Below are 21154 nucleotides of genomic sequence, written 5' to 3' on the forward strand. Positions count from 1 at the left end.
TATAAAATTTCAAGAAAAACAAATATTTCAGTTATAAGTTTTATGTTGTGCTAGAAAAAAAAATAAAAATTTCAGATAAACCATCACAATGATCACTCAGCTGAAAATGTAAATCCAGACGGTTTAAAATTTGATAGTTCAAATTTACCAGTTTGTTCGTGGGTTTTTCTCTCAGTATAAAGTACAAAAAAAAAACATAATATTTATGGTTAGATTAATTGATATTTTTTCAGGATTCTTTTTTTATTACAAAAAATTGATTCAAGTTATGTAAATTTTAAATTTAGCGACAGTTTATCTCGAAATTCGATTATAATTAAACAATTCAAGAACATGTTAAAAACACTTTCTTCTCTACTCCTTTAATACAAACTAGCTGTATGAATAAAGAGAAATTTTTGACGAAGGAGTTTTTTCAATAAAGACATTGAAAACTGAAGAAGAAATTCTTTGATAACTTTTTTGCATACATTACTTCACAATTTTACAATTAATCTCATTAATTATACATTAAACCAAGTGATGGTATAAATTATTTGCTGATTTCTATACTCTTTGAATTTTTGTACCCAAGCCCCCCCTGAACAAAAATCCTGGCTACGGCCCTGGTGGAGATGAAAATATTTGCTTCCAGATTAAAAACCCGGCGTGGGGTCACCCCTCGGAGAAAACCCTTTTTTCTTTGAGAGCAGCTGACGGCTAGGTTAGGGAAAGTGGTCCAGTTTTTTCTGGAGATTGTATCGAATGAAACAGTGTTGCCAGACTCTCTAATCTGAACAGGGGTGAGTCAAAACCATGGCTGAGAAGTCGAAGTCGAATCATATCATATTGGTTTCGGGTATTTTTCGATGACCCGAAGTTGGAGTAACCACATATGAAGCCAGATTTGCTAAATCTCCAGAAGCCATAGACGGAATCACCTCGAAAACTCTGAAATTCAAACAAATAACCAAGCTCCGCTATGGAACGAAGCCGTTGCAACTTAATTTCAAGGTTTCTCCAGCTTTGGCCTGTAGAAACCACACCTGATTACGTCAGGCCGGCACTTTTTCGCCATTAATTTCAACCTTTTCTGGGTGGCAGCACGGTGCGATATAGCAGTGTGTGCGTTCCACAAAGCTTATCAACCCGCGGAACGACCTACAATGCAGCCATAGACTAATGGTGGAGGCAACATCGAATTTTGTTTCGACTTTTGAGTAGCCCCTAGTTGAAATAGCTGACAAACTTGTAAAATGGAAAATTGGCATCACTTAATTTCCTACACGCACATTCAAACTTACTTAAAAATAAAGTTTTGAGTCGGTTTTAAGGACAAGCTGTCAAGCGAGGGGTGATTCAAAGCTTTGTTTTGATAATAATTGAAACTACATTTAATTTATCATTCCATGCCAATACGTGCCAAATCAGCCAATAAACCACAGGAAACTCGTTTCCACTGCTTCAAGAGGCACTTTTGGGCGTCCATTTTCGGTCATCCCGCCGAAAACGTCTCAAACCCATCCGATTAGAATACGTCTTTGGCCACGCGACCAAACACACTCCGAGAAAGGTGTTGCGCACATTTTTATGGCTGCTTAGTAGGCTTCACTCGCACACCACGGCTAATGGCCGTTTGTTTACAAACACACAGGTCCAGACCATTTTGCGCGGTTTGATTGTTTTAGCAACGTGACCAGCGAACACCTGAAGTGAGTCTTCGGATACGCAAACGGACGTCAAAACTGCGTGCAACATTTGAGGTGCGTAAACACGGCCCTTACAAGGTGTGGCCCTCTCAACGGGACTCTTCCGGATGCGTGCGCGTTTGACAGATTGGGGCACACAATGTGGGTTAGCGTAGTTGTGTGTTATTGTTTACATTTGGAACGAAAAAGGGAGGCGTGTAATCGTTATGCAAATTTGATTTCGGATAATCGAAAAAACGAACCGTTATGTCGACTTAGTTTGAAAGTTGAAAAAGTGTCAAAATGTCTGTCTTCTGTCAATCTGTCAACTGTCTCGAGGACAGAATGTTTTCAACATGCTGTGGCTAGGTCGCGTCTTCGAGATGTTCCGGCGTACGCCGCATCGTAAATGTTCGTATTTTAACAGCCGTAAAAGTTCGGCCCTTATCGCACGATCTCATTTAATTTGCTATAGACTAATTTCCTCTCACTTTGGCCGTACTTTTCGCTAGCCGGGTTCCCGGCTCAACCCCGGAGAAGGTGGAAGGAAGTTCTCATCAGCGGCAATAAATCAACAATCGTGCACCGGGGTCGGGATCATACAATAATACCTTCTCCGGGCCGGAGCGCACTCTTCGTTCACAAGAGAAGACTGTACACACGAAGCGAATTGCAGACAGTTTGTATAATGAATGTAACCAGACCGCGGACCATAACAAAAGAAGAAAGGGGCCTAACCTCACCCGCCAATCCGACCCAGTGGACTCCGATCTAAGTAAAACGATAATATGCAAATAAGACCTTTTGAGATCGCCGGCCACGGTTTGCAAAATCGGCCACCAGATGGCGAGCAGGCGCTTGATTTCCATCCCCCGTCAAATCCTTCCGCATTAATCGAATTACCAATTTTAATGAGCGAGACTCGTTTGTTCGACATCGGTCGAAAATTACCGCCCAAGAGCGATGGGAGTTAAAACTGGTGCACGCGCCCGGTTAAATGTGCAACAATTTCTCAACCGTAGTTAATTATTGTGGATTTAGCTCGTAGCTGGATTTTCTGGCATCTTTTCACGGTCATTGGAAATGGTCGTGGATAGACCTAGGGGTTCCCAGTTGGAGTGAAAAAAATCAATTTATAGAAAAAATATGGATTATAATTTTGCTTTTTTATCACTTCTCCGACATCAGGAATAGTTGTTTGAACATGCTCGCAATTTTTTTATTCGGTCGGAAAAATATTATTTTTCTTGACAAAACTTTCATTCTTAATCACATGATCACCCCTAATTCTGGCTCGATGCCGCCATCATGCGACCGCGTGCTCCGTTTGTTTGTCAACAAAGCTGCAGCTGGATGGTGAGACGAAGTGAGGGGGGAAGAGATTTTGACATTTTTATGCCCGCATCTGACCCGCCGCCTATTTCGTCGGTCACTGAGTCGCCGGTCGTTTCCAGTGACCGAGTCCAGCTAGGAACTGATCGTACAATAGCGAAATGGCCAATTTAAGGTCGTCAGGCGCCGGACAAGCTGGCAAATTGGACGACATGACGCGCAAAACAACCAGAAATACCACGATTATGCACACGTTGCAAGCTGCAGAGAGCCGATTTCAAGACAATTTCAACAAGTTGGCAACACTGCTAGCTGACAGTTCTCCGTTAAGTCGACTTGACAGCTCTCCGGTGCGCTGTTATGTCGACTAGCTGGAGAAATGTCACTGAACACACTTAATACAAAATAATCAAAATCTTTTATTTTTGAGTATTTCAATTCTGACAAATGGGGTTGGTCTTCAAAAAGGCGTCTCGTTTTTCCACGGTGCAGATGCATTTGTAATGTTATTTTTGCTGCATTTTAATGACGGACCGTTGTTAAACGCCTGCAATTAACAATTTAATGTCGGTCGATGGTAAACAGCGCAGCTTAACACGAGAGCGTCTGTACGGATTACCACACAACGGACTCGATCCAGCCGAGCACGGCGGTCACGTTGGTCATTACGACGTCCTCGTAGGGCGGATAGTGCATCAGTCCGGCCAGATAGCGCCGGTCGGTGTACACCACGGCACCGCGCTTCGACGGGATGAACGCGTCCAGGTCAAACTCGAGCCAGGTTGGACGTTCCGCGGAAACGGCACTCAGCTTGAGTTGACGACCTTCAAAATCTGAAGAGGGAATTGATCAAACTTTGGTAGTTTTGAAATTGAAGTTAATCTTACACAATTTTGACGATGGTTCCGTCGCTAGACACCAGATCGGTCTGAAAAAACAAGACTTTCTGTACTCTTAGTTCAGCGTGGAAAGTGACAGCTCTCTAGTTGCCAAACTTGACAGGTCTTACTCGGTAGCCGGCGGCATCAGCACCAACGCCACGTTGAAGTCTCGTCCGCCACTGTATTCAGGGTGGGCGATGACCGCCTGGACACGAGTTCCACGAAACGATTCACATGCGGCACCATCCTTGACACAATCAAGCGCCATTTCGGCCGTCGTGAGCGCGTACTCATTGCTTATAAAATGAACTAATCCCAGTGGTTTGCCGTCTTTCTCAAGGTAGAACTGACCAGGTACGTTCGATGCGTCCACCGTTAATCCACGCTTTCGATATTCGCGACATTCTGTTGAAGGAAGCTTGTTAGCAATAGTTTGACGAAGATCAATCTAACCTCACTTTTGTCACTAATCCTAGCTTCATGAAAAGTCGCTTTAACCTTCATCGCTTCCGTAGTGCTCCCAATTTCTCCTTCCTGATCCTTCCGGAAGAACCCCTCCTGCTCCCCGTTCTGCACCACGTAACGAATCCATTCCAAGTACCTCGCCACATTAACAAACGCCGAGTAGTCCTTCAAGCTACAGCTGCTATCGTTCCAGCCCCGCTGCACCGTAAAGCTTGTAACTCCTCGCAGTGTCCAGCTCCCATCGTCCTCCTCCGTAAACAATCCCCCGCCACTGTCCCCGTTGCAAACCGTACTTCCCGCAGTGCTGCCAGCACACAAAATTCCCGCCGACAGCGCCCTCCCAAACACTTCCCGATTGCTCTCCAGACACGTCACGTAATCCACGATCGGTACGCGCAGCTGTCGGAGCTGATCCGAAGTCGTAGCCGACTCGGTCATCCCGAACCCAACCGTTACCGCTTCGCGACCCGTGAGCTGACCCGCGTCTTCCGTGGGCTTCGGCAAGCAAATCGGTCGGACGAACTCGTCCACGTTCGCCTTGGTTCGAAGCGCCAGTAGCGCAATGTCCGCTTGGAAGCTCCGCTCGGTGAACTGCTCGTGCAGGAAGACATCCGCCACGGCGAAGTTCTGCACGGTGAGGCCGCCCAGGAGCAGGTTCTGCCGGACGGAACCCAGCTGGACGGCGAGCAGCCGCTCGTTGAGCGCGTTGCCGTCCTTGGAGACGCAGTGACCTGCGGTCAGAACGTACAGCTCGCTGACCAGCGTTCCACCGCAGACGTAGACGTGCGTGGTTCGGGACGCGCGCTGCCAGATCGAAGCGTGCCATGGCCACTGGCCAGCTGCGGAGACGGCGTCTCCGCCTACTATCAGGGGTTTCCGGAAGGTGGTGGAACGGGTTCCACAGGACGGAAGCTCCGGAGTAGTTCCGTTTGATGTTACGAAGGGGAACCTGAACAAAAGCGAGATAATGATCGAGGACTTCATCGCTGCGCGACTTCCAAAAGGAAACTGCTGGAAGAACGTGAGATCTGTCGTTCTACGGTGAAGAACCGCCTTTATTTACATTGACAGATGGGTGCGGCGTCTCTTGAAGATTGTTCAGCTATTCGAAAAAGAACCGATCTTCACGGCCTTCTATCTCCCATTCTTGGAACGGCATCCATTAGCGCTGAACATCGCAGCAGGCACTTTGTACCACAATGTATTGGTTGCGTGTCCGCGTGAGGTGTAATTTATCAAGCAGATGTCACCTAACCTCACTTTTTACGCGAGAGGTAGGCAAGCGAAATTACATCATCGCAGCAAGCAGTACAGCACATTTGACCGATATTCGCCGCTGCGCGACGCGCTCAACATAGTGCGCAAATTTGACGGAAGGGGATGCGCACAATTGAGATCTGCGACAGAGAGAGCGAGAACACGTGTGAGAGTGAGTGCCCCATTGAGACGCCACGCGTATGAGTCATAAATATTTGCGCCAAACGCAAACACAAAAAAAAGGCAAACAGGTTTTGCGCGATCGAGGGGTCACGCAAAACCGACGAGAAGAGAATTGACGTTTACCGCCATTATGGCACAACTGTCAAACGCGAAAGCGAAAGTTCTGCGGGTTCCTAACCTAGAAAACTAGGCGCGCGCGGTTGCGTAACTTCCATTTCAACTTTCGGAAAACAAAACCGTGTCAGCGTAAAATAAACATGTCAAACGGTGGCGGGCGTTTTGGTCGGGAATGGAAGAGGAAACGAAGTAGGCGGCGTAGAGTTCAAAAACAGCGCGCAGCAGGTGCTGAACGTGGCCAACTTACGCACGGGAAGCGCAATACAATGGGAGAGAGTGAGGGGGAGAAAGGCGGGCGTCGAGAGCTTGTAAACATATGTTCCGAAGCCATAGGTTGTTTGGGGAAGGTTGTTTTTCGATCGAAAATTCCGCAGCATTTGCTGCATCTTTGGCGATGCAGAGAAGATGGATCTGTGCGGTTTTTAGGTTAGATTAGGGGAAAATTTGGTCAATTTTTAAACAAGATTCTTTCAGAATAGCTCATGATCAGCTATAAACAGGGCCCCGGCGATGGCCTGATATGAGCTACCGAACAACATTGGCAATATGGCGTCGTTTGTTTACAAACATGGGATTGTTTGTGGACAAACCGAAAAATTTACTTTTCTGTTAAAAAATATAATTATTGTGCAATAACATTAAGTTTTACAAAACAGACAAAGTTTCGTTAAATTCTAGATCAGAATTTGATTTATTATTATTTTTCAATTCAAACCTCTTTTATCAGGATTCTAATCAAGATTACGAATCAAATCATCGTGCCTTTAGTGTATCTTCAGTTTATAATCGATTCGCTGTAGATTTGTGTTTGAATTTTGAAATTAAGTATAAATTAAAATAAGTTGCAAGTTTCGGGCCGAGAATCTGGCTATAAATAAACAAAAACCTAAAGTTATATACGTATATTATTTCATCATGTAACATTGAAAGCTCGACGCTCAGGGAATAGCTAGAAATGACGTCACGCATAATTGCGCTTTCACCAGTCAAATGAAGCTAATTATTCATCAGACGATCAATGTCCCAGTTTAACCCATTAACTAGGGTGATGAATCCCGCTAGGGATCCGACAGCCATCAACCCCGTTAACTGTCACCAAGGGGGCTGTCACTGATCGTCGTTTAGTTCAAACTAGCTCAACGGTTGATTAAGATCGATCGCGCGCGATGCAGCTTCCCCGGTGGAATATCAATTACCTCCGTAGAGGAAGACGCAGCAGCTCATATGGTGCAACCACCGCCGGCATACATGCCCCGATGTTGAAGTCATCATCCAGCAGTGATGTGATGGGATCTCTGCCTGGTCGTGTTGTACCACCCACGCAAATTTTGCGCGATCGAATCTCATCACTGAACTGAAGAAGTTGCAGCAGTAGCAGCAGCAGATATGGAGATTGCTTAATTTCGAAAGTCATAAAATGACAATTCGAAGCGGGGGCAGGTCACGGAGGTTATGTTGCAATATTGTTCTTCGCCTGAACTAACACACCCCCTTGAATCAGTCAATAAAACTTTGAAAAAATAATGCTTATCTATATTTTTGTAAATGTATTACTTCGAATGTCCGATAATTCGAATGCTTACTTATTGGAACGTATTCGAATAACAAAGCACTCAAACGTCAAAACCTGTTGTCAAACTGATGTTGACATGTCAACCCCATTGTTTAACGATTTCCGAGCACGTGGTTTTAAGATTTTGACAGCTATCAGTCGTTCTAATGAACAAATGGAGCATTTCCATTCGAGCAGTTTTTACTTTTTTCTACAATGTATTTCTTATGGAGCGAACTGTCAAACACAGCTCGACTGCGGGTGCTCCATTCGGAGTTGCTCATAGAGTTATCTAAGCCCGCTCTCACGCACACTAGCACGCCATTTGTTTTGCTGGACGGTACAAAATTTAACCTCAATCTTTTTCGTGTACGTACACGCAATACATACGCACGTAGATAACTCTATTCGAATGTTGTTCCACTCCAATGGAGCACCCGCAGTCGAGCAGTTTTTGACAGTTCGCTCCATAAGAAATACATTGTAGAAAAAAGCAAAAACTGCTCGAATGGAAATGCTCCATTTGCGAATCTATTCTGTACAAAAACTTATGCCAAATTTAATTTTCTTTTTTTATGTTTTTCAAGAAACAAAAAAAATTCAAATAAAATGATGCTATTTTTTGTAAAATGATTAGTTTGAACAAAAATCTTATCATCTCACCAATATATCACGGTCACAAAAATCTGACCAGCCTCAAATTGAATCTGCTTACCCGGCAGTAACGCCCCAACCAAAACACACAACTTCCTACAAGTGCTTAACTGCTCGAATCGCCTCGTAAACCTCTCGGCCCATTAAAATTATCTAATTCACTCAGCCAAGCAAACGAAAGAAGGAACAAAAAGCATAGAATACCCCTTCAATCTCCATCGCGCTTCAGCCACTCTCCAGAAACAATTCCATTTTCGAACATTAAAACATTCTTGGGTGAGCTCACCCATTCTCAATCGTAGACAAACATTTTGGCCCCGCTCGAAACCCATCCGTCGCGGGCGTTAATTAATTAATTCCACTCCGAAAAACACGTTTGCGACGAAGATGATCACCGAAACGAAAAATGAATCCGATTCATATTTATTTAATTTTTACGCCACTTGGCGATGTTTGTTGCGGTTGGACGGGCTCGGACACCAATCAGGTTGTGTCGAATGCGTCATTTTTCGAGAGTCCACTGGTGACACGGAGGGAAACTGTCATTGAAAAATAACGCATCGCAACGCACAAAGTAACGCGTCAGATAATATTTCTTGAGTAAACATAGCATTCAGTCTGCCAAACAGGTTTTGAAATCGTGATCATCGTTTGAACATTGATTCACGATTCACGGAGAACACTTCGTTTGACAGCTCATACGTAACGCACGCTACCCTAACATTTTTTCTCCGTTCCATTTCGAACGAGGAAGCTAATAGAACGATCACGCTTAGCTTTAATAAGCAATAATGTGCAGGCACGCTCCGCTGCTGCCTGCCATCGCCTAAATTGTCATAAATTTCAATTTCGGCATTGATTTATGTCGCCCCCTAAATTTTGTCTGGTGCGGCAAGAAAAAAATGCGCCTAAGCGAGAGTCTCCGCCATCTTCCCTTTTCCTCTTCCCTCACCGTTCGATCACTGAGTTGGCCTTGAAAACCGGCCGTCGTGGCCTGCTAGAGTGCGGTGGCCACTGCCGCCGATAGCGGATAGCTGTCAAAAGCGCGAGCAGGAAATCAATCAGCTGCTACTTGGATCCCCGTCTTCGTCGTCTCCGAGAACATGATGCCCGTCAAGCGAGTTTGGAGAAAGGTGCAGAGGGCGGCGTCACCGTCGGCGAAGGGCGGAAGCCCGCTAAAGATAGACGTGATTCTTCGATTTTTCTGGTCTGGGACCTCCGGGTTTTTTTTCTGTTTCTTCATGTCTTGTAGTATCTTTTGTCGTCTAACGAACGCAAGGTAACAGTTAAAAAGAGACGGAGAGAGAGAATGCTTGATTACATAACAGGAAATGATCGGCACGTCTCCGGCTAATGCGACATGACACATGTATAATTTATCACCGATTAATAGACGGTGTGGCCAGATGGAACCCACCGGAGACCAACTCGGGGTTGACGACAGGGGCGTTTTGCTTCCTGTTGCACAAGGGCCCTTCCCCTTACCTGACAGGCTCCGAACGGTGCAAAAATCAACTTTGTGGTAGCAGCGTTGTTGACTTACCTGAGGAAGAAGAAAGAAAATCACATTATTAATAAACATGAAATGGACACTTTTCACTCTCACGTGAAAGGGTCGGAATCGAAAATCAATGAGTCATGTGATCCGCAAAAGAAATCGAACGGTGATGGATTGCGGAAAAGTAAACATGGAAGTCGAGAGAAATTGATTTCACCAATCGTAACGCAGCTTTGACAGTGTAACCCTTGAACTAACGTCTCATACTTTAAGGTTATGTTAAACAAGTCATAGCTCAACTGTTTCACCACAAATCAGTGTAAACAAAACACAATGTGCCACCCTTTTGACAGCTGCTACCACACTCCAGACAGTGGCCAAGAGTCGCAAGTCCCACACACAAGTCATATTTTGCATCAAATCACAGCACCGTCTGGGCTCTGGTTAACCCATGGCCAGAGGACGGATCGATTTGCGCCAGCAACAAAAACAATTGCAAATCTATCAATCTTCGCATGTTGCATTTGCATATGCGAGGGCAGGGCGACACAAAAAGCCGTCTGGAGCGCGTGAAACATGAGACACTTTTTTTCGTTCGTTTGCTCACATTTGTTTACCGTTTGCAAAATGTGACCACCCCATGGGACAAAGGGCGCGTAGACGGTGGAAGGAGGGCGTTACCGTAACGCGCACGTCAAAGATGATACAGAGAAAACTCTTTTACGCGGTGCGTTACGTTTTTCATTTTGTTGATTCCTCTGGAACGACGCAACATTTTTGCAATCTTTTATTGCATGCGAAAATATTGTATGGTTTTAAAGAAATCGACGATATAAGAAGCGTAACGCCATCGCGTAAAAAAAGGTTTCTTTGTATATACGGGCATAAAACTGAGAAATTTGTTTACCGTATGTAACAAAAATAAGGCTTATCTTAAAAAAAAAATGTCTAATTGTCTGTGAATTTTCATATTCCCATTAGAGTTGCATTTGTTTACATTAAATCCTAGGGTTTCAGATATTTATAAGACACTGTTTTTTTGAATCTGTCTTAAAACAACTGTTTCATAGATTATCTTTGCAAGCTTCAAAAAGCGTTCTGTAGATCTGAACAAATCCTACAAATTGCTTTCAGAAGATTCCAAAAATGTTGCGTCGTTCCAAAGAAATCGAAAAATTAGAAAAACGTTACGCACCGCGTAAAATGAGGTTTCCCTGTATTAAAAAAACGTAACGCATCGCGTAAAAAGGGGTTTCTCTGTACACAAGAAAATAGTTCATGAATTTCACGATATTTGTGAAATTGATCACAGTATTATGATACATGAATCTCATTCATGAAGACGTGAACATTTATTCATGATTTCATGAATTTTTCTCGTGGCTATTTTATAAATAAACTCTCGTGAATATTTTGTGTGAAATTGTGAATAACACTTTGTTTAATAACAAAACAAATCTATTAATAAAATTAAAAAATAATGTATTCATTGTGTATTTTTGTATTTTTGTATTGTTGTATTGTTGTATTTTTGTATTTTTGTATTTTTGTATTTTTGTATTTTTGTATTTTTGTATTTTTGTATTTTTGTATTTTTGTATTTTTGTATTTTTGTATTTTTGTATTTTTGTATTTTTGTATTTTTGTATTTTTGTATTTTTGTATTTTTGTATTTTTGTATTTTTGTATTTTTGTATTTTGTATTTTTGTATTTTTGTATTTTTGTATTTTTGTATTTTTGTATTTTTGTATTTTTGTATTTTTGTATTTTTGTATTTTTGTATTTTTGTATTTTTGTATTTTTGTATTTTTGTATTTTTGTATTTTTGTATTTTTGTATTTTTGTATTTTTGTATTTTTGTATTTTGTATTTTTGTATTTTTGTATTTTTGTATTTTTGTATTTTTGTATTTTTGTATTTTTGTATTTTTGTATTTTTGTATTTTTGTATTTTTGTATTTTTGTATTTTTGTATTTTTGTATTTTTGTATTTTTGTATTTTTGTATTTTTGTATTTTTGTATTTTTGTATTTTTGTATTTTTGTATTTTTGTATTTTTGTATTTTTGTATTTTTGTATTTTGTATTTTTGTATTTTTGTATTTTTGTATTTTTGTATTTTTGTATTTTTGTATTTTTGTATTTTTGTATTTTTGTATTTTTGTATTTTTGTATTTTTGTATTTTTGTATTTTTGTATTTTTGTATTTTTGTATTTTTGTATTTTTGTATTTTTGTATTTTTGTATTTTTGTATTTTTGTATTTTTGTATTTTTGTATTTTTGTATTTTTGTATTTTTGTATTTTTGTATTTTTGTATTTTTGTATTTTTGTATTTTTGTATTTTTGTATTTTTGTATTTTGTATTTTTGTATTTTTGTATTTTTGTATTTTTGTATTTTTGTATTTTTGTATTTTTGTATTTTTGTATTTTTGTATTTTTGTATTTTTGTATTTTTGTATTTTTGTATTTTTGTATTTTTGTATTTTTGTATTTTTGTATTTTTGTATTTTTGTATTTTTGTATTTTTGTATTTTTGTATTTTTGTATTTTTGTATTTTTGTATTTTTGTATTTTTGTATTTTTGTATTTTTGTATTTTTGTATTTTTGTATTTTTGTATTTTTGTATTTTTGTATTTTTGTATTTTTGTATTTTTGTATTTTTGTATTTTTGTATTTTTGTATTTTTGTATTTTTGTATTTTTGTATTTTTGTATTTTTGTATTTTTGTATTTTTGTATTTTTGTATTTTTGTATTTTTGTATTTTTGTATTTTTGTATTTTTGTATTTTTGTATTTTTGTATTTTTGTATTTTTGTATTTTTGTATTTTTGTATTTTTGTATTTTTGTATTTTTGTATTTTTGTATTTTTGTATTTTTGTATTTTTGTATTTTTGTATTTTTGTATTTTTGTATTTTTGTATTTTTGTATTTTTGTATTTTTGTATTTTTGTATTTTTGTATTTTTGTATTTTTGTATTTTTGTATTTTTGTATTTTTGTATTTTTGTATTTTTGTATTTTTGTATTTTTGTATTTTTGTATTTTTGTATTTTTGTATTTTTGTATTTTTGTATTTTTGTATTTTTGTATTTTTGTATTTTGTATTTTTGTATTTTTGTATTTTTGTATTTTTGTATTTTTGTATTTTTGTATTTTTGTATTTTTGTATTTTTGTATTTTTGTATTTTTGTATTTTTGTATTTTTGTATTTTTGTATTTTTGTATTTTTGTATTTTTGTATTTTTGTATTTACGTATTTTTGTATTTTTGTATTTTTGTATTTTTGTATTTTTATATTTTTGTATTTTTGTATTTTTGTATTTTTGTATTTTTGTACTTTTGTATTTTTGTATTTTTGTATTTTTGTATTTTTGTATTTTTGTATTTTTGTATTTTTGTATTTTTGTATTTTTGTATTTTTGTATTTTTGTATTTTTGTATTTTTGTATTTTTGTATTTTTGTATTTTTGTATTTTTGTATTTTTGTATTTTTGTATTTTTGTATTTTTGTATTTTTGTATTTTTGTATTTTTGTATTTTTGTATTTTTGTATTTTTGTATTTTTGTATTTTTGTATTTTTGTATTTTTATATTTTTGTATTTTTGTATTTTTGTATTTTTGTATTTTTGTATTTTTGTATTTTTGTATTTTTGTATTTTTGTATTTTTGTATTTTTGTATTTTTGTATTTTTGTATTTTTGTATTTTTGTATTTTTGTATTTTTGTATTTTTGTATTTTTGTATTTTTGTATTTTTGTATTTTTGTATTTTTGTATTTTTGTATTTTTGTATTTTTGTATTTTTGTATTTTTGTATTTTTGTATTTTTGTATTTTTGTATTTTTGTATTTTTGTATTTTTGTATTTTTGTATTTTTGTATTTTTGTATTTTTGTATTTTTGTATTTTTGTATTTTTGTATTTTTGTATTTTTGTATTTTTGTATTTTTGTATTTTTGTATTTTTGTATTTTTGTATTTTTGTATTTTTGTATTTTTGTATTTTTGTATTTTTGTATTTTTGTATTTTTGTATTTTTGTATTTTTGTATTTTTGTATTTTTGTATTTTTGTATTTTTGTATTTTTGTTTTTTTGTATTTTTGTATTTTTGTATTTTTGTATTTTTGTATTTTTGTATTTTTGTTTTTTTTGTATTTTTGTATTTTTGTATTTTTGTATTTTTGTTTCACATGTTTAAAATTGACCGTTAATTTGGTAATTGATGGATTTTGAACAAGATTTACGTCTGTTTGTCTGCGTTTTAAATTTTACAATTATAAAGCAAACAAACGTTCGTTACATTTCCTTCAACTGTTATCTTTCAAATCATTAATCTCTCTTTCTCTCAATCTATTATCATGCCACTTTACTTCCTCCCGCTCTGATTGACGTCTCAATTCGATCGCAACCACTTGGCAATTCTGGCCGCCTGCAGTCAGTTTTCGCTGCTTCCCGTGCTCCATCTGTTAACTGTCACGTCGGATGCCGGTTCCCGACCTCGACTGACACAAACCTCAAAAGACCCAAACCGCTCGATTTTTGCTCAGCATTTATACACAAACCAACACGCCGTTAACCCGCCGCCTGTTCGCTTTTTTCTGTGATGTCTGACGGCTTCGCCAAAGTGCTGCCACCTTTTGTCGCTGTTTCCCACTCACACACACACAGCTTACGAGCTGTCATTTTCGCATGCGAAAAACAAAACAAACCAACTGTCCGCGGCGGAATTGATGGATTTTCCACGCGGTTCAAAGGAAAATCAATAAATTTTAAATCCGCCACTGAGACTGAGTCTGACTGATGTTCGCCGGGGTTCTCCGCGTTGTTATGTTTACGTCTGCGGTGTACTGTAAATAAATTTTTGCGCCGTTTTGCAACTGACACAACAACAAGTGGCGTTGTTGCTTTTCTTTCCATCTTTCCCCGCTCGCTTTTCAACTACGTTGGAGCAGTTTGCCAATCGATGGCACGAGAAGGGTCTTTTTATGAGTTTAGGCATGTCTTGCGAAAAGTCGTACACACCCTCTTTTGTTCTTGCTGACTGACAGCTTTTATTGCCCGGCAGATTGAATGCATTTCACAAACGTAAACAACGCTTAAACGAAACGTCACCGCGATGCGATCGTGATCAAACGTTAAAGTGACAGCCAGAGCCGCGCGTGCATATTGCACACCATCATCCGTGTGCCGTTTGGTCGGCTCATCAAATGCAGTTAGTCAATGTGGGTGGGTTAGGTTGGGATGAGAGGTCTTGCCAGTCGTATAATTAACGAAAAACATGACTTTCGTTATTCTGGCTGCGATCGTTCACGATCTCGAAATTTGCACTCTCTTTCCGCGTCTGGGTCTTGGGAGCTGATGAATCTATACGTTCCATTCACTATACATTTCCTCTGGGTTTTTTTTGTGTCTAGCGTTTTCCAACAGATCTTCACTATGGTAAGTCAGACTCGAACTCAGTCTGACAGACGAACGGCCAAATGTTCAATGGTTTTAACGGGACGTGACAGAAGCTTGGGTAATATTGGCTCTTTACAAACCATAATGAGTACAAAATTTGTTTTAAATAATCATCCCTAAATAGAATTTCATTTTACTTGATATTACTGTGTATTTTTAACACAGGACGAAATCAAATAGCTTTTATTGCAATTTTTCATAACCGTCACAGCAAATGATCAGAAAAACCGCAAACACAAAAAAAGTTGCAACCGACGGGATTCAAACCCAGCACCAACAGTAAGGGCTGGCGCCTTAGCCCGCTCGGCCATCAACAACGAAAATGATAAATGCAAATAATCTGTATCAAGTTGAGGGACATGCAGCTCCAGCTTACTCAAGCAGACAAAACACATGAGGAATCTGGGAGAGTTGTTGCTATTTATTTGTTTAGTTTGTATAAAAAAAACAGCATTATTATTTTTATTCATACGACTCATCAATTTATATTTTTTTCACATTACCGAAGCACAAAAAGAGTTTTTTTGTTTTGTTTTTTGTTGTTTTATTAGAATTTATCAAATTTGTATGGAAATTTTGTTACGAGGGAGGGGGTTCAAAAATCAAAATTCTTGCGTTACGTAATAAAAGCACGCTTCCTAAGAGGATGTTGGCATTTCAACCCCATAGAGCTTTATGACGTTTTGCGTACACACACTAGCGCACCATTTGATTTTGCTGGTCGGACAAAATTTAACCTCACTTTCTTTTCGTGTACGTATACGCAATACATGTGCACGTAGATTGCTCTATTGCATTGTTCGATAATTTGCATGCAAGCACGTGGGTTCAAGTTTTTGACAGCTTTCACTCTTTCCAACTAGCGAATGCAGTTCCATTCGAATTTGCAAATCCACTCTGTATGTGCCACTTGAATGTTTGAGCAAGAAAAAGTAAATAGTTTATGCCACACAGTTTGTGGAAAATCCAGCCCAAGTAACATTTTAGGCTTTATCAAAGCTGTCACAATAGCTATAAAACCTATCAGCCAAAACCAAAATTAAAACCACTAAGTCGTAACAGCCTCCCCAGAACCCCGATAAACCTTTGTTAAAACCCAAAAGGACCTCCGCAAAAGGTTGTCACGGCTTTTTTACAAAACCTACATAGGAGTTAAAGGCTTTACAACTGAATCCTAACAACATCCTCAATGCCTTGATAAAACCTTTGTTAAAACCTAGTCAGGAGTTAAGGAAAAATGACACTTCATACGTCTTCAAACGTCTTATGGGTCATTCCACCTGAAGCGGAACACCATTTGAAAATTACCATCTCCGATTCTGCTCAAATTTGGCAGAGCTGTTAAGATTATCAAAACATGCAAAAATCCCGAATTTCATCCAAATCGGACCACCCCCTCCATTTTTGTACCCTCCCAAAAAATCGACTTTTTGGCGATTTTTGAGCGAAACCCCTAACTTCAAACGACGATAACTCAGGAACCACAAATCTTAGACTCAATTTTGAAGAAAATTGGACGTAGAATCCGTTTCCGCGATCAAAATTTAGATTAAAATATGTTTTCTACCTGTATTGCGCAATTGAAAACTTTAAATGGCCGTATCTCAAAACAGCCCTATTTATTTTTTAAATTTGACCTCACCATCGTATTCCCCGTCCAATTTTACATAAGAATCACTTATCGACAGAAAGGAATATTTTTCGTTCCAGAGATATCGAATTTTAAAGTTTTAAGTATTTGAAATTACCTATAATATCTACACTCGCCGCATCTACTAGAAGCACTCAGTCGTGCTGATCAATAATAACTACCTGGTGTTCTGTAAGATGAATTATTTTTTCAATTTTATACGATTTTGAGATAATCAATACCTTGAACAATCTATTTTTTGTTTAAGGAATATTTATTGGGTAATTTTTAATACACTATTTTTCCTGATCTCAGTGTCATTGAACCATAATAAGTAAAATTTGAACTTTTCATATTTATTTGCAAATGCTACAGAGTTTTTACAATACAATTTTCGAAAATTTATCATTATTCTATTATTTTCATATTTTTTTCTAATTCCTCATTTCTTCCCACTTTCTCAAATTATTTCTTTTATTTCTTCTTTTATTTGAAACGAGAACAAATGTAGAGCTGGCTGTAGTAGATGAAATAATTCTCATGGGTTATAGATAAGGCTACCAACTCTTGCTGAGCAAAAATCCGTATACTTTACACCATGGTATAACAAAAAATGTCAAGGAATTATTTAGATAAATTTGGATTTTGGGAATTAGAAATATTTTTGTTAAACGTTTAAAAGTTTACGAAATATCAAGTTTGCTTTTACGAATAATATCGTTGTCAGTGTTTTCACGAAAACATTTCTAAAGCGTTTATTGGAATGGTCCTATAAATACAAGCACAACACAAGGTTTTCACAAGATTCAGAAAGCCTTTTGATCTTTTATTTGATAAATATATTTTGTAAGAATTTGAAAAGAACAATTATTGACAATCAAGTTTGAACTGAAGAAACCCCGGAAAATTATGCAAGTTATCTCTTTAAAATCAAACTGACAGTTAAATAAAAATGTCTAATTAGCAAACGCTTTGACCCAATCAAAAAAGCAATGTTTTTTTTTTAATTTGTTAAAATTCCGTATAAATCCGAACTATGCGAAAAACTCCGTACAAAAATTTCGGTCTGTTTAAAATCCGCGGAAAGGGTCGAAAATCCGTACGGTAAGGAAAAAATCCGTACAGTTGGTAGCCTTAGTTATAGAGCTTTTGCCATGTGCGGTAGCGAAATAGTGCCATTCAGCAAAAACCCCAAATTCTGTCTTAGGGTTTGAAAGATTGATCATATTAAACCGATTTTTATAATGTGTTTCATCAGAATAATTGATGATTTTTTTTCAATTCTGGTACATTTAATTTCAAAAGCAATACCATATACTTCTGATACATGTGGATAGCAGCTGTATCGTCTTCCAAGATTTCGAAATGATTGACAAACAAAAAAAAAAGATTATTGTTCGGACGGTGTCGAAATGAACACAACTGAATAATAACACAACTAGATAATAAATCAGATTAATCGTTGTGATTTTCTTACCTTTTTCCAGTTTTATACTTTCCAGAAATCCTCCACCTTAATCATGCTTCACGAGAGTTTTATTCATATTAATTCATAATTTTTAACACGATAATGTATCGTACACTTTTTCTTAAGTTACAAGATCAATTACAATTTCCTGCTAGCTCTGCGGGAATTCCATTCTGCCCTGTATTGCGTGTCGTTCTTGCTTTGTACTGTGGGCTAGCACACAAATTCGCCGTATACAGCAGTTTCCTACACAGCAAAAAATCCGATGGTAAAATCGCATGCAAAAGCATGCACATCACCTTCGTCAAAAAAGACACTTAATATTACACGCTGCATGTACAATTTTTGTAAACACAAAAAAAAAGTTGCAACAGACGGGACTCAAACCAAGCACCTACAGTAAGGACTGGCGCCTTAGCCCGCTCGGCCATCAGACCGATAAAAAATGGAAAGGATAAACGTATATGTGAGCTTGACATTTCGATAAAGTAGGTTTCCCATACTGATGGGCTACATATTTCATGGAGTAATATTACACAGAATTTCATAGAATAATGCAAAATTTATTTTACACCCAGGCCTTTTACACGCAGCTGGATTACTACTTTATTTGCTGTGTACAGTGGTGTACATTACATTTTTGCCTTATTTGCTAATGATTATTTGGGATGAAATCTTAATTCAATAAATAACCAGGTAGCAGTTATTGAACAGCGCTTCTGAGTGCTTCTAGCATATGCGGCGAATGAAGCTAATGTAGGTAATCTCAAAAACTAAAAACTTTAAAATTCGATATCTCTGGAACGAAAAATATTCCTTTCTGTCGATAAGTGATTCTTATGTAAAATCGGACGGGGAATACGATGGTGAGGTCAAATTTAAAAAATAAATAGGGCTGTTTTGAGATACGGCCATTTAAAGTTTTCAATTGCGCAATACAGGTAGAAAACATATTTAAATCTAAATTTTGATCGCGGAAACGGATTCTACGACCAATTTCCTTCAAAATTGAGTCTAAGACCGACCCTCTAAGATTTGTGGTTCCTGAGTTATCGTCGTTTGGAGTTAGGGGTTTCGCTCAAAAATCGCCAAAAAGTCGATTTTTTGGGAGGGTACAAAAATGGAGGGGATGGTCCGATTTGGATGGAATTCGGGATTTTTGCATGTTTTGATAGTCTCAACAGCTCTGCCAAATTTGAGCAGAATCGGAGATGGTAATTTTCAAATTTGCATTTTTTCTTGCACACTTCAGGTGGAATGACCCTTATGCCAAATTTGGCAATATTTTGGCAAAAAATAAGTCTATGTCTTGCCAAATGATAAAATGGAGATGGTTTGCAAAAATGGTGATGATAAATAATAGATATTGGAGGTAATTTAAATAATTTGAAAGCTTATTTCTCGCAATTGGTGGCTCAGATACAGCTGCGGTTGAAATTTTATCGATAAATGTAGGGGAGATAGAGCCAAAAAAATCATCTCACTTCATAAAAAATCATTATTTGTAATCATAGTTTTTAATGTCAACAAATATTTTATTGCAATTCTTTGAAAACAATGTTCAAATTATTTATTAACATCTATCGCTATATTAATTATATCAGAAATTCAGCATAAATGAGTGTTTTCGTCAAATTTAAATCAAATTTGTCAGTTCTCTATTTTTGTCAACCAAGATGGCGGTCAATCACATTCAATCAGAACACGCGTTTAGCACCATATTTATGCACTGCTATTTGGCCGCGTTTAAAGCTTTTTCAGGAGCTTGTGGTTTTAATTAAGCTTTTTGCATGCCTAATGGCACTTGACAGCTAAAACACCCTTGGTTTTAAAGAAACGTGCGATAAAACCGTTTGGCATGACATTGTCATAGAGTTTTCAAGACTCTCTTAAAACTTTCTTAAAACCATTCATAAATTGAAAGCCATTTAGCTTTTATTGTCACAAGGTTTTATGTCCAATGCATAAAACCCTGTTAGAACCTATTAATTAGCTCTTGCTTATTGGTTGCGGTGAATGCCCAAATAAAACTACTAAACAATCAAGATGCCTCCATAAAACCCTTATAAAACTAGGTGGTGGCTAGTTTGTTTAGAAATGTTAATTGGGAGGTCATGCTATCTTTATAAATGTAGCTTTTTTAATATTGGTATTTCCCGTGGTATTTCCTCATTGAGTAAGAATATTTAATAATTTGGCAACCTGTTTTTTTCGGACAAAGGGGCCATAAAAATGTAAGGAAGATCTCACCCAAGGGGTAAATAAAGAAAAGTTTCTAAGTTTACAATAATATTCAATATTATAGTCTCAGCAAAACAAAAATCTTAAAGTACCGAAATGTTTGGTAACAACAACCAATTTTGAGGAAAATGCATTCAAATTGTGCCTCATCACGGTACTTAAGTGAATCATGTTTTCTATTCACATGAGCACCTTCACCATTTCCATTCATGGCATCTTTTTTTCAACTTCTTCTTCTCAATCCAACCTTTCCGCATCAATTTACATCCCCAGACGGCGCAGGCCAGATCACCTCACGAAAAGCCCACGTGAGCGCAACGCTGAGATCGATCGATCGAGTCATAATCACACTCATGGATGAATTGTGGTTGAAAAGTCCAACGACCCCCTGGGAAAATGAAACCCGAATCGAAATGTGGCTTTTTCGAGGGTCATTTTCACGGATCGCCAATCATTATTGGCCAATCCAATAAAAAAAAACTCGATGATGAAGAAGAGTGAAACTTCTTCATCTTCTTCTTTTTTTGCGGACAATTGCCGTTGAAGTCCGCATTCGAAGTGATTCGGTGTGGTCGCACTCTGATTACCTTTTCCTATTCGGCTGAGTAATTTCGAAAGTGAAATTACACCACCACCCTGCCAAGTGTGTACAACAACACAACAATTGGAATTGACCAACCAACAACACCACCCCGCCTCTGCTGGTCGTGCACCCTTTTTACCACGTGGTCAGGGTTCCCATGGTAC

General features: G+C 37.6%; 2 protein-coding genes across 2 annotated transcripts in view; both read right to left on the reverse strand.

Annotated features, from left to right (window-relative positions):
• The window catches only part of LOC120412725 (serine-rich adhesin for platelets), a 192680-nt gene that overhangs the window by 121016 nt on the left and 50510 nt on the right, over window positions 1-21154 (reverse strand). The gene's annotated exons all lie outside the window — the stretch shown is intronic.
• On the reverse strand, window positions 3464-6381 carry LOC120412800 (ovochymase-2-like). The gene is given in 6 exon segments (XM_039573395.2): window positions 3464-3832; window positions 3887-3927; window positions 4009-4285; window positions 4339-5294; window positions 5606-5653; window positions 5655-6381. Coding segments are annotated over 6 exon segments (1587 nt in total). The 5' UTR covers window positions 5702-6381; the 3' UTR covers window positions 3464-3614.

The sequence above is a fragment of the Culex pipiens genome, chromosome 1 (assembly GCF_016801865.2).
Source record: "Culex pipiens pallens isolate TS chromosome 1, TS_CPP_V2, whole genome shotgun sequence".
In the NCBI taxonomy this organism is placed as follows: Eukaryota; Metazoa; Arthropoda; class Insecta; order Diptera; family Culicidae; genus Culex; species Culex pipiens.